Source organism: Lemur catta, chromosome 3 (genome assembly GCF_020740605.2).
Source record: "Lemur catta isolate mLemCat1 chromosome 3, mLemCat1.pri, whole genome shotgun sequence".
Classification (NCBI taxonomy): domain Eukaryota; kingdom Metazoa; phylum Chordata; class Mammalia; order Primates; family Lemuridae; genus Lemur; species Lemur catta.
The window spans coordinates 43411701-43425149 of NC_059130.1; the positions used below are offsets into that span (position 1 = coordinate 43411701).

General features: G+C 36.1%; 1 protein-coding gene across 12 annotated transcripts in view; it reads right to left on the reverse strand.

Moving 5' to 3' along the window:
- PRRC2C (proline rich coiled-coil 2C) overlaps positions 1–13449 on the reverse strand; it is a 92044-nt gene that overhangs the window by 19074 nt on the left and 59521 nt on the right. For 11 of the 12 annotated variants that reach the window (XM_045547383.1, XM_045547377.1, XM_045547374.1 and 8 more), the window contains exons 20-24: positions 12179–12264; positions 8298–8486; positions 7904–8155; positions 6648–6740; positions 2919–3020 (exon numbers count right to left, since the gene is read on the reverse strand). In XM_045547383.1, coding sequence (XP_045403339.1) covers positions 2919–3020; positions 6648–6740; positions 7904–8155; positions 8298–8486; positions 12179–12264 — 722 coding nt within the window. The remainder of the gene's footprint in view (positions 1–2918; positions 3021–6647; positions 6741–7903; positions 8156–8297; positions 8487–12178; positions 12265–13449) is intronic. The other variant, XM_045547378.1, reaches the window with a different exon arrangement.

The following is a 13449-nucleotide window of genomic DNA, read 5'->3' on the forward strand; positions in this document are numbered from 1 at the left end:
TGAGTTGACTGAAAATAAAAAAAAAAAAATCATCATTTTGAAGTGTTGTCTTCTTTTATGCAACAACAATGAACCAATTTCTTGATCAAGTGGATTTTATATGACAACTGGCGACAACCAGCTCAGTGATTGGGCAGAGAAGCTCCAAAGCACTTCCCAAAGCAAAACTCGCACCAAAAAAAGGTCATGGTCACTGTTTGGTGGTCTGCTGCGGGTCTGATTCACTACAGCTTTCTGAATCCCAACAAAACCATTCCATCTAGGAGTATGCTCAGCAAATTGATGAGATGCACCAAAAACTGCAGTGTCTGCTGCCCGCATTGGTCAACAGAAAAGGCCCAGTTCTTCTCCACAACACCACCCAACTGCACATCGCACAACCAACACTTCCAAAGTTGAAGGAATTGGGCTGGAGGTCTTGCCTCATTTGCCATATTCACCAGACCTCTCACCAACTGACTACCATTTCTTCAAGCATCTTGACAACTTTTTGCAGGGAAAATGCTTGCTTCCACAGCCAGCAGGATGCAGAAAATGCTTTCCAAGGGTTCACTGAATCCTGAAACATGGATTTTTATGCTACAGGAATAAACAACCTTATTTCTCCTTGGCAAAAAATGTGTTGATTGTAATGGTTTCTGTTTTGATTAATAAGATGTGTTTGAGCCTGATTATAATGATTTAAAATTCACAGTCCGAAACTGCAATTCCTTTTGCACCTCCCTACTTTAACAAGAGGAGAACAGATGCACAGTTTTGAGATTTTCAGTACTACCAGTCAAAATACTGAACTGAGAGAAAAAACCAAGATAATCTATTAAGATCAGTTATGATGACTTACATGAGGGAACTTCTTACAAGTTAACATTTTTATACCATTGTTAGGAAGTTTGTGGGTCCTTGAAGCACCAATTTCTAAAATTTTAATTTATAGTTACTTACCGCACTTTTACCCTACCTTCCTTTAAAAATGCATGCCACTCATAATTTAACCTTTTCTTAATGATTGTCATCATTGTACATTCAAAACATAGCATACTTTTATGCTTAAGACAAGTATTTTCTTTTTCTCACAATCAACTTGTTGATTTCAAATGTATTTTATTTTAAAATAAAATTCTTGGGAAGAACTTAGGAAGTTAGCTATAATGCAATTTACTTGTACCATCTAAGATTTTGCGGTTTTGAGCAATTTGATAGTAGAGTACAATCTCTTTCACACCAGTTTTGTTGTGCTGAGAACACATTATTAAATTATAGCTAATAAACCTTGTATAACATATAGGCCACATGTATTTCACTAATGCAATTTAATTTGTATTTATTTCTAAATATATATATTGTTTCTTCTTGGAATGTTAAGAAGACAAGTGAAAGGCAAAGTCGAATAGTATTCTAAAGAAATAACTGGCTTAAAAAATAATTTGCTTACATGAAGTTTGATTACTGCCCTCAATAGTATAATGATAAAAAGCATACAAATAAGACAAAGTAAAGGAATACATACTGAGACAGTCATTCAAGTGGCAAGACAACAGCACAGGGTGAACAGGAATTGGCAGTAAACATAAAGATGGGGTAAAGACAGGGATAACACAAAGCAGAGGTTGCATCATGAAATTTTATGGTCTCAAATTTGTATTTGTTAAGCCTCTTACAAAGAAGTTTGGGGTGGGGGGTAAAGGGACAAGTGGTCAGGAGGCTGGGAACTCAATTAGAAAGTGTCCAGAAATGAACACTGGTCACATCGTAAACATCTTAGTTTCTGCCCCACCCTCCTGAAGACCACCAAAGAGATTCACTGTCAACCAGTGCAACATTAGGAAGCCCTGCTATAATAGAGGTTAAGGACTTGCCTAGATTTATGAACAAAAACACCAATGAGATATATAAATGGACTTTAAAAAATCCTCACTTAATTCCATGTTTGCGTATTTTTAACCACTGACTAATCCTGAGGTGAACAATGGATTTAAAATAATTTCAAATAACACAACTGTAAAAAAGCTCTAACATGGCTGAAAATTATAAACATAATAAGAGATTACAAATAAGCCAAAACTTCTTGACAATAAAAAGCACTAAAATCTCTTTCACCCCATTATTTTAAAAAAGTATTGAACTTGCTGGCACAGTGGCTCACACTTGTAATCCTTTGAGATCTGGAGTTTGAGACCAGCCTAGGCAACATAGTGAGACTCTCGTCTCCACAAAAAATAAGAAAATTAGCTGGGCATGGTGGCGAGTGCCTGTAGTACCAGCTAGTGAGGAGGCTGAGGCAGGAGGATTGCTTGAGGCCAGGAATTTGAGGTTGCAGTGAGCTATGATGACACCACTGCACTCTACAGCCTGGGCAACAGAGCAAGATCCTGTCTCAACAACAAGAAAATATCCAACAAAAATCAACAAAAAATTTCCTGATGTTGATTATGAAGCACACTTGTACTAATCAATTTCCTTCTCATAAAGGAAACTGATCACTACACTGCATTCATTCAATTCACATATGACTTATAAGAAAGTCAGAAAACCATCATAATCAGTACTTAGGATTCAGGTAACAAATCATAAAAAGCATAGAGGACCTAGTATTTTTTGTGCACAACTGATATATCCAAAAATTATTAAGATCTCTAAGAGGAATTTATCACAAATACAGACCATAAATGCTATCCTATGTTTTTAAGACAATATTCACAAGCATAATAGGCCTTACTTGATGTAAGGATATCAAGTCATTGCTAAGTGGTATAAGAAGCTAATAAAAATTCAAAGTGTAATTTGTCATCACTCTATTTCCTCAGGCTCATATTGCTGCTTATCAAATAAAACTAGTAAAAATGCCAAAAGAATATTGTTAACTTATGTCCCCTTGCATGCAGTAATTAAGGACCCTCAGAGATGGATGTCGTACATACCTTGAAGGTGAGGCTGAAAGTAGTGGGAGGAACTGAAGTTAGGCTGGAGCTCTGTTGTATAGTCTCCCTCTTAGGGAGGGGAAGAGTGTTGGGCAGGGGCACCTGAAAAGGCAGGCAACACATATCACAATCTAACTATGTCTGCTACAAAAGCCCCATTGAAGATAATGCTAAAGTATTCTAAGGGTGGTGTTTATTTTTTATCAGAGCCAACAGGAGTATCTGATTACTTGAGAGTTACAGTGTTTATAGTAGTTGATAATTACGGACAGCTTAGATAAAACTTCTGAAGAGAAATATTATTTGCCTTTTCATTTCTGGGTCTGCAGGTCTGCATCAAATATTAATATAAGGTATACACTCAGATGGCAGTGCTTCTCATATTTTAATATGTACATGAATCACCTGGGGGTGCTGTTAAATGCAGATTCTGATTCAGTTGGTGTGGGTTAAGGCCTGAAATTCTATATTTCAAATAAGTTCCCAGATGATGCTGATGTTGCTGGTCCATGGGCCACGGTTTGTACAGTAAAACTCTAAGGAACGTAACTTTCACCATATATGAGGGACCTGTAGGTTCTATCAGAAGTATTTAACATGACTGTGAAAATACAAGAATTAATTGGCTTCCTGCAATATAGTCAACTTTTTTCTAACTATATTCAAGAAAAAAAGTAATTTTGGGAAGACAGTATGAACTTTATAGCCCCACCTCATTACACTAAACAAATTATTTTGATACAGTAATAAAGTAATCATGGCAATGTTGTTAGAAATTTGGAGACATTAGAAACTCACTGCCTTTCTCATTTTTTTCCCTCTAAGTCTCTGGATCTTGGGATTTTATTATTTACTACTACATGTTTGCTTTTGATGGTTCACTTAGCTGTCAGATGCTTGGGAGTTTTAAGATAATCATTTTGTGATACTATGGACTACCTAATGGAGATTTCTAATACCACAGACTACCTAATGGAGATTGTTTTAAAAATCTTCAAAGTAGCTATGCCACAAAAATTAAAAATGCCACCTGCATTTAAATCTTCAAGACACTCAAGATACAAAATGAGTATAATATTCGGTAATACTAACCAATAAATATCAGTTGAAGACTGTAAAAAAGTGTATTAAGCCTCAATAAGTATGCCATTTTCAAGTATAACTTGTTAAAAAGGCAAAAGTTGTATATATAAAATATAACCCCCAAACAGACTAAGTGAAAGATAAAAGGACATTTCAAAACACTCTAAAAAATTCTCCTATGTAGGACATTTGCTTATAACACTACATTAACTTCAGAATCACCACCATACATGGCACAAGTAAGCAACAATGTAAAATCATTCCAAAGTGATACTATTTATAATGCTTACTGACCCAAGTTAATCTTTCTACTTTCAAATATACCCTGGGTACACTGCCATGAGACTGGTCTCTTTCCTCCAGCAGTTATCAGTGTACAAGTCATTAATTAGCCTTATAGCTCACACAGAAGCATTAAAATGCTTATCTGGATATTTTCAATGACTTTTAAGGGTTCTGAGAATAGTGATCTTTTCTCCTTATTTATATTTTGCAAATTATATTGTCAGAGGGTAGCTTGGTAGAAAGTATCATATGCTTTCTTGAAAAAGTAATAACTTAGTAATATTCCACACATTTTTAAAGTGAGAAAAGAAACCGCAATTGAAGTATGATAAAACTTTACTGATTGAATATTTGAAAATCTAGAAACTGACATTAGGGGCAAAAAAAGTCTTTTTCTCCAAGTTTTCCATTATTTCTTACAGGAAGAAAAACAAAAACAAAAAACCCAAGAAACCAAAAGAGACAAAACAAACTGGCTAGGTATGGTGGCTCACACCTGTAATCCTAATACTCTGGGAGGCTGAGGTGAGAGGACCACTTGAGGTAGGAGTTTGAGACCAGCCCAAGCAAAAGACCCTGTTTTCTCCCCAAAATAGAAAAAATTAGCCAGGCATGGTGGCACACACCTATAGTCCCAGATACTTGGTAGGCTGAGGCAGGAGGATTGTCTGAGCCCAGGGGTTTGAGGTTGCAGTGAGCTACGATGATGCCCCTGCACTCTAGCTAGAGCAACAGAGCAAGACTCTGTCTTTAAAAAAAAAAAAAAAAAAAAAATTAAACCACTCTCAGAAAGGTGGGGGTAGGAGTTGTACAAATCATATTAATCAGCTATTAGAGAGCTCTCTCTCTTATCACCAAGAAAAAGTGTGGAATTTACTCCTTTCCATTCCTTTTCCTCAGCTACATATCAAAAATCCTTCAGCTTGACTACAAAAATTAGAGTAAGCGACCTCTAACGCAGCTCACCTTTCTAAAATTCCATATACTTGAGGCTAGAGGGAAGAATACAAAGCACAGGAAAAAAATATAAGAAGACAAAAATAAAGATTTTAAAACTCAAAATGATAGTTAAAGCCCTTTGTGAGAGACCTTTAAGTATTTACCTGTAATGGATATTTTTGAAAAGAATGATCAACATTTTAGTCCCGATAGCCTTTGCTTATTGTAAGGGCTACATTTAAAAAGACAGCAATGGACCAAATTTCCACCATACCTGACCTCCAAAATAAGGACCATAGAAGCATCTTCTAAAATACACTGTGACCATGGCAATTTACTCAACATTTTTGGGCTTACAATTTTTCATTCGTCAGTAAGAGAACTAAGCAAAATGACAGACTGCACCGACTTTGAATGCCATATTGAATTATGACACGGCTGCTGTGGGAAACTATGGCCTAATTTATAACATGGCTTAACACTGGCTGATATTAGAGCATTTAAGAATTTCTGATATACATATGTGTACATTATAGCTCAATCTTTACAACAAGAATGTTGTTGTTAACACTGGGCATATTTTTAAAAAAATTCAAAAAGAAATATCTGATTCTTTGATAATACTATATTTGTCTTTTATTTCTAATTGTCTTAAATGAGTTAGGTTTCATTCACTGCATTATAAAAAAAAGGTTTCATTTAAGAACAAAATCACCGGCTGGGCGCGGTGGCTCATGTCTGTAATCCTAGCACTCTTGGGAGGCCAAGGCGGGTGGATCATTTGAGCTCAGTAATTTGAGACCAACCTGACCAAGAGTGAGACCCTGTCTCTACTAAAAATAGAAAGAAAGTATATGGACAGCTAAAAATATCTATAGAAAAAATTAGCTGGGCATGGTGGCGCATGCCTGTAGTCCCAGCTATTCGGGAGGCTGAGGCAGGAGGATTGCTTGAGCCCAGGAGTGAGCTAGGCTGACGCCATGGCACTCTAGCCCGAGTGAGACTCTGTCTCAAAAAAAAAAAAAAAAAAAAAAACCAACCAACCAACCAAACAAAAAACACACAAAAAACCCAAAAAACAAAAAACAAAAACAAAACAAAATCACCAACCAAATAAAATGTTGCATTTGTAAATGTGAGAGCTAAGAAAAATTCTTACCAAAACCAGGTTAATAGGACTAGTACTTATGAAATCAAGCCTAAGCACCACAAACCCGATCTTCAATGGAAAGCTGATGACTTTTAGAAGAAAAACAAAAAATTCAGCTTTGACTATTTTTGCTATAAAATTATACTGCAGTGCTCCTAAAAACAAATCTACTAACTCCTTCCTTGATGAATAAATAAAATATAAAAAGTACTAGATAACAATAGCCAAGGTCCTATCCAAACTTGCCAATCAATCTCAAATTGATTACTTACATTATTAACCAAAGTATCCTCCATCTTTGCATTATTAGTAGCCACAGCGTTAGGCAGAGAAGAAGAAGGTGTAGTATAGTCTGTTACAGACTCCTGTGTAGTAACAGAAAAAAAATATGTTTTAAACTGAATTAATGGATCACTTTCTAATGATAACCTAACAGTTGTAAAGTTGTTCTGGGAAGAAAGCAGAGGAGATCTTATGACTCAACTCACTCAAACCTTAGTTTATCAACAGTGGGGAAACACAACATGCACCCACCATCAAAATGACATTTCAACTACTGCTAAACTCCTGTACATTGTTAAAAATCCATTGCATAGTACTAGGAGGTTGTCAACAGAACCAAATATTTATTTCTCTAGGTCATTAAAAGAACTTTTTATGTGTTTCCCATACTCTATAGCTTACAGACAACTGCTGATTATTGTTCATCTTCAAAATAAAACAATGTAGATAAGCAAATATCAAGATCTTACTTCATAATTAATTAGATTTTAAGATATACTCATTTACCATCACAAATTTTTTAAATTTGGTAGAGTTGGATCATGAGTTATTACTTAATGTGAATTCAGTTGTACAGCAACAACTAAAAAGACAAAAATATTCAAATAATATGAAAGATAACATCCACCTTTCTTCTTAGCAAGTATATGTCCCAGAGTCGACATGAGATGGCAAACATAAATTTGCTGTTCCCCCAAATATCAGTGTCCATAGTCATTCAGCGTATCTTGCCTTAATGAGTATTTCTAGAGATATGTGTTTCATTCAATGTTGCTCCTAAATGCAGAGTCAATATCCTCTAGTGCTCCACCCAAGAAAGAGTGATCTCTTCCACCCATGAAAGAAAACTGGCTATACTGGAGTTACTAAAAGTCTGCCTTACTTCCAGACTCTACTGTAATTGTATTAACATACTAAAAGTAAAACAGAGCCATCTTTGGAAGCCTACAAACCCAATGAAAAGTATTCCAATTTTGTGTAGAAATTTTTCACTTTAAACTACTCAAACAGTCCAGAATTAAAAGTAGAAGAAATTTCCACAAAAAGAAATATAATTTACTATAAAGAATTTCTTTGGATCACACATGCACTCAATGAAATAAAATCTTCTCTGTAGAAATAACAACCCAAATAGTCTATAGAATTGTACGACTCAGTCAAAAGGAAAAAAAAAGTAAAAGTATACTGTTGCTGTTCTTCCTATGGTTTACATCTATTTAACTGGTAGTCACTGCATGCTGCTTACCTTTGCATTGGTGCCATATTCTGCAGATGATACCGAGATCATTGTTCCTATCTCAGTAGACATTTCTGAGACTGATTTGGTTTCCTTTGTTGTGACAGTATCTGTGCTTCTGACCATAGCAGGGCTTGGCTTCTCTTGTCCTTCTGGCTCCACCTGTTGGGCATCTTTTACTTTTCTATTTTTTAATGAACGTTCCTTTCCAATGGGACCAGGTTTATGTTCTTTGTTTTCCACTGGACTCAAATCTGGAAGCTAAAGTCAAATGCTTGTGACAAAAATGCATCGTGATCAAAGACATTCATTAAAAACTAAATTCAATTTTAAAACTATTATTTGCTCTTTATAAGTGCCAGTGGCTTCCATAAATTATATAAGGATTATAAATTATATTTACCTTCTGGGCTTTGATAGGTCCTGCCCGTGGCTGCTTCTGCCGTTGTTCTTTAGGTTCAGGTATCTTATCAGCAGACTTTTCCGAAAGAACAGGAACAACATCATTGTCATTCCCATTTGATGCTGGAGCACCAAACTGAATTGTGTCAATTCCAATTTCAACTCCACTTTCCTGACCATTCTTTGTTCCCTAGTAAAAGAGTATTTAAAAACTTGCTATCAAAGTAAACAGAGCTCAGATTTGACTAAATGATTTATGTAGCACCATATAGCTTTAAAACTGTAATAGAACATTTAAAGCAATCTACATATTAACTGAGATTATTTGACATTGATTATGTTTTAGAACTTTCCCTTAGCCACTTTTGATCTGTACTAGAAAACAACTGATAAAATGAAAACCAAGCCAAGACTTAAGTTTTTAAAGTCCTGGCTCTTACGAATGTGATCATGGGCAAATAACAGCCTCGAGTTGTTTTGTCATTTAAAACAAATGTAAAAGCAACAAAAGATGAATGAATAGGAAAGAAAGATAGCAATACCAGTGTCACCTACTTCTCAGAAGTTTGCTTTAAAAATAAAATGAAAAATTATACATTACTTTGTGATTGGTAACATAGGGTACAATCACTCCACCAATTAAACGGATAGTTTACTGAATGCTTTCATTGTGGTAGGCAGATGCTAGCAATCAATGTAGCTTGCAGAATTTGCATTCTAGTGGCTAGAGAAAATAAAGAACTGAAAAGTCAGATAAGACATGCAAAAATCAAAACAGGGTTAAGAGATTAACCAGTTTAGACTGGTAGACAGAGAAACCCTCTGAGGAGGACATATTGACACTAAATCTAAAAGATCCATGGAAAGTTTCAGGAAGAACAAATACCCAGTGTAAAGGTCAAGAACAAAAAAAGGTCACTGAGGCTAAAGGACGGCAGGTATAGGGAACAGTAGTAGGAGACAGACGAGCAGGAGGTTAGACTTAGGGCTTTGTTCTAACAACTACTTAATCTTTTCATGGCAAAATAAAACTAGGGACAAAGTTCAACTATAGGCTTTGGTCTAATAATTGAATCACTACTTCATATCAGTTTTGGCATTCCTAAACTGAACATGGTTAATTGCTGCATAAGTTTAACACTATATCTATCAAGGTAATAATGTCAACAATATGAACAAGGTATTAATTCAGATTTTTTTAATAACTAAGTATTCACTATCAAGTAGTCATGTGCTGCACAATGACAACGTTTTGTCAATGACAGACCCCATAAGGTAGTCCTATAAGATAATACTGCATTTTTACTATACCTTTTCTGTTTATATATGGTTAGATAAACAAATACCATTGTGTTACAACTGCCTATTTAGTACAGTAACATACTGTACAGCTTAGGAGCAAGAGGCTATACCCTACAGCCTAGGTATGTGGTAGGCTGTACCATTTAGGCCTGTTTAAGTACATTCTACCATATTCACACAATGATCTATTTTCCAGCATGTATCAACACTGTTAAGTGATACATGACTGTATAGGCAAATATTTGTAATGTAAATTAGAATAAAATTTCCAATTTGCTTTAGTTAATGTTAAAATCCCGTAATCAGTTAATAAATGTACAGTTAGTATTAGTATTAGAAGAGCAAAATGACGTAGCAATTTATGACCACAAAGGCTATTGTATGTACAAAAATATGAAGAAGCTGTACATAGTTAACTGAACAGGAAAACAGACCGACAGTTAACATGACTACTAGAGACTGTTAGTTTTAAGAATATATCCTTTGGCTGGGCACAGTGGCTCACGCCTGTAATCCTAGCACTCTGGGAAGGCCGAGGCAGGTGGATCGTTTGAGCCAGGCACATGACACCATGCCTGGCTAATTTTTCCCCGTATTTTTAGTAGATATGGGGTCTCACTCTTGCTCAGGCTGGTCTGGAACTCCTGAGCTCAAGCGATCCCCTGGCCTTGGCCTCCCAGAGTGATAGGATTACAGGTATGAGCCACCACAACCGGTCCCTGGAGGTTTTTTTTGTTGTTGTTAAATCCCTGTGGCAGTTGGTGGGGTAGTGGTGGTGTCCCTGGAACCAATCTCTCACAGATATGGAGGGATGACTGACAGTACTCATTTTTCCTCTTTTTATCTTAAATTCACTCAGGATTCACACCTATTACTCTACCGACACTGCCCTTATCAGAGTCATCAGTGACCTCCACGTTGTTAACTCCAACTGTCAATTCAGCACCTACATTACTTCACTTACCACCAGCATCTGTCACACTTGATCAATCCCTTTTTCTCTGAACTTATCGTTCACTTGCCTTTTTGGACACTTCTCCAATCACTTACCTCCTCCATCTCCCACATTTCCCAGAGTTGGAAAGCCCCACGACTTAATTTTTGATGCTCTTTTCTAATTACTCTCCTAACTCATTCAGCCTTGGTAACTTCATCTAACCATCTATATGCTAATGAGTTTCAAATTCATATCCTCAAAATCTGGATTATGCCTTCTAAACTACACACTTTTATATCCAACTATCTATTTGACATTTGTATGCAGATGTGTAATAAACATATATAATCATCTTAAATATATCATCATAAATGTAACATCTTAAATATATCAAAACCAAACTCATCTTCTCCCCAATCATGATACATTTATAGCTTCCCAATCTCAATTAATGGGAATTCTATCCTTCCTATTGCTCAAGTCAAAACCTTGGAGCTAACTTTGACTCCTCAGTTTTTTCTCACTCTTGTCAGCTAACCATTTCTCATGACCTTTAATGTCACTTCCCTGGTTTAAGTTAGCACAATTTGAGTGTATCAATAGAATCTTAAATTCTACTCTTGCCCTTCACAGACTATTTTTAACAGACCACCCAGAATAATTTTAAAGGCAGATTCCATCACTCCTTTGCTCAAAACCCTCCAATGCCTTACTCCCTCTTCCAAAGGACCTATAGGATCTGCCCTCTATTATCTCTTCAACTTCACATGTGCCCGTCTGAACTTCCTTAAATACACTAGGGACCCTCCTATCTCCTGGCTTTTGGATTTGCTCTTCTCTGAACCTAAGAATCACTCTTCCTCAGATGGGAATAGCATGCTCTCGTTATTTATTTCAGGTCTTTAACTCAAATGTCATCTACATAGGCTTTCCTGGCCATCCTATTTTAAACTGCCTCCACACTCCTTAGAAAATTCTGTATGTAGCTTCCCTGCTTTGCTTTTTTCCTCAGCACTAATCACCATTAAACATACTATCCATTCTTTATTGTTGGTTTCAACTCACGTTACAATGGAAGCCCCACGAGGGCAGAGCTTTTTATCTGTACTTAGTCCTGGATTTGTAGGCACACAGGTTAGAATACTATTGCAAGGGCTTAATGAATGTTCAATCAATGAATGAATGAAGAAGCACTGACCTAATTAGTCATTTACTAATACTGCAACCTGTTTTAGATATTATGTTGAAAAAGCAACTTCCTGTGAACAATTTCAAAGTAACTATACTATCTAATCATTCAACCTAGAAATATGGGAGAAAAGTTCAGAAAACAGTAACTACACCTGTATTTTCTGTAACATAAAGCCTTTTCTTGAGACTATAATGAAAACAAATGTTTAACCTTAATATATCTAAAAGTGAGAAGCAGCTTATAAATGTAAGGTATAGCAGCAATAGCATCACTTGGGAACTTTTCAGAAATGTACTCAGACCTTAATCCAGACCTAATAAATCATAAACTTTGGGCATGGGGCTCAGTAACCTGTTTTAATTGCTCTTTAGGTAATTCTCAGGCACACTAAAGTTTTAAAAAAAAACCTGCCACACTAATCCCCCCACTGTCATTTAAAGTGTCTTCCTACCTCTGCTGAAGCAGCTGATCCAAATGATGTTAAGGGCTTATTCCATGCACTGACTGAAGGTGGCTGTGGTGGACTAATGGGACCTACTGAAGAAAAGAAGTCATAGGAAACGTGACAATTAAAATTTGGAGCCTAATATTCTCTATGCCATTTAACCCTTTCTCTTAATCTCTTATTGTCTGGCTAACGATAGCCAGAAAATTAAACAATGAATTGTCACATTACACTTAGAGATTCTTACATACCAAAATACAGGCATACCTTAGAGATACTGTGGGTTGTAGACAGACATTATAAAGCAAGTATCACAATAAAGCAAGTCACACACATTTTCTGGCTTCCCCATGCATATAATATGTTTATACTATCCAATAGTCTATTAAGTCTTAACAAATGTGCATACCTCAGTTTAAAAATACTTTAATGTTTAAAAAATCTAACAATTATCTGAACCTTCAGTGAGTCATAATCATTTTGCTGGTAGAGGGTCATGCCTTGCTGTTGATGGCTGCTGATTGACAGGGGGGTAGTTGTGGCAATTTCTTAAAATAAGACAACAATAGGGTTTGCAGCATCAATTGAGTATTCCTGTCACAAAAGATTTCTCTATAGCATGTGATGCTATTCGATAACTTCTTTCAAAATTAGAGGCAATCCTCTCAAATCACGCCACTGCTTTATCAACTAAGTTTATATATTCTAATTCCTTTGGCCTTGTTTCAACAGTATTCACAGCATCTTCACCTGGAGTAGACTCCATCTTAAGAAACCACCTTCTTTGGTCATCCATAAGAAGCAACATATCTGCTCAAGTTTTATCACAAGATTATAGCAAATTTGTCATCATTTTCTGGCTCCACTTTTAATTTGAGATCTTTTGCTATTTCTACTACATCTGCAGTGACTTCCTCCACTGAAGTCGTCCATGACTGTTGGGATGAACTTCTCCTAAACTCTTGTGAGTTGATATTTTGACCTCCTTCTATGAATAAAAAATGTTCTTAATGGCATCTAGAATGAAGAATCCTTTCCAGAAAGATTTTCAACTGACTTTGACTAGATCCACCAGAGGAATCACAATCTATGGCGGCTATAGTCTTTTGAAATGTATCTCTTAAACAGTAAGACTTGAAAGTCAAAATTACTCCTTGATCCACAAACTGCAGAATGGATGTGTGTTACCAGGCATGAAAACAACATTGATCTCCTTGTACATCTCCATCATAGCTCTCTGGTGACCAGGTGCATTGTCAATGAGCAGTAATATTTTG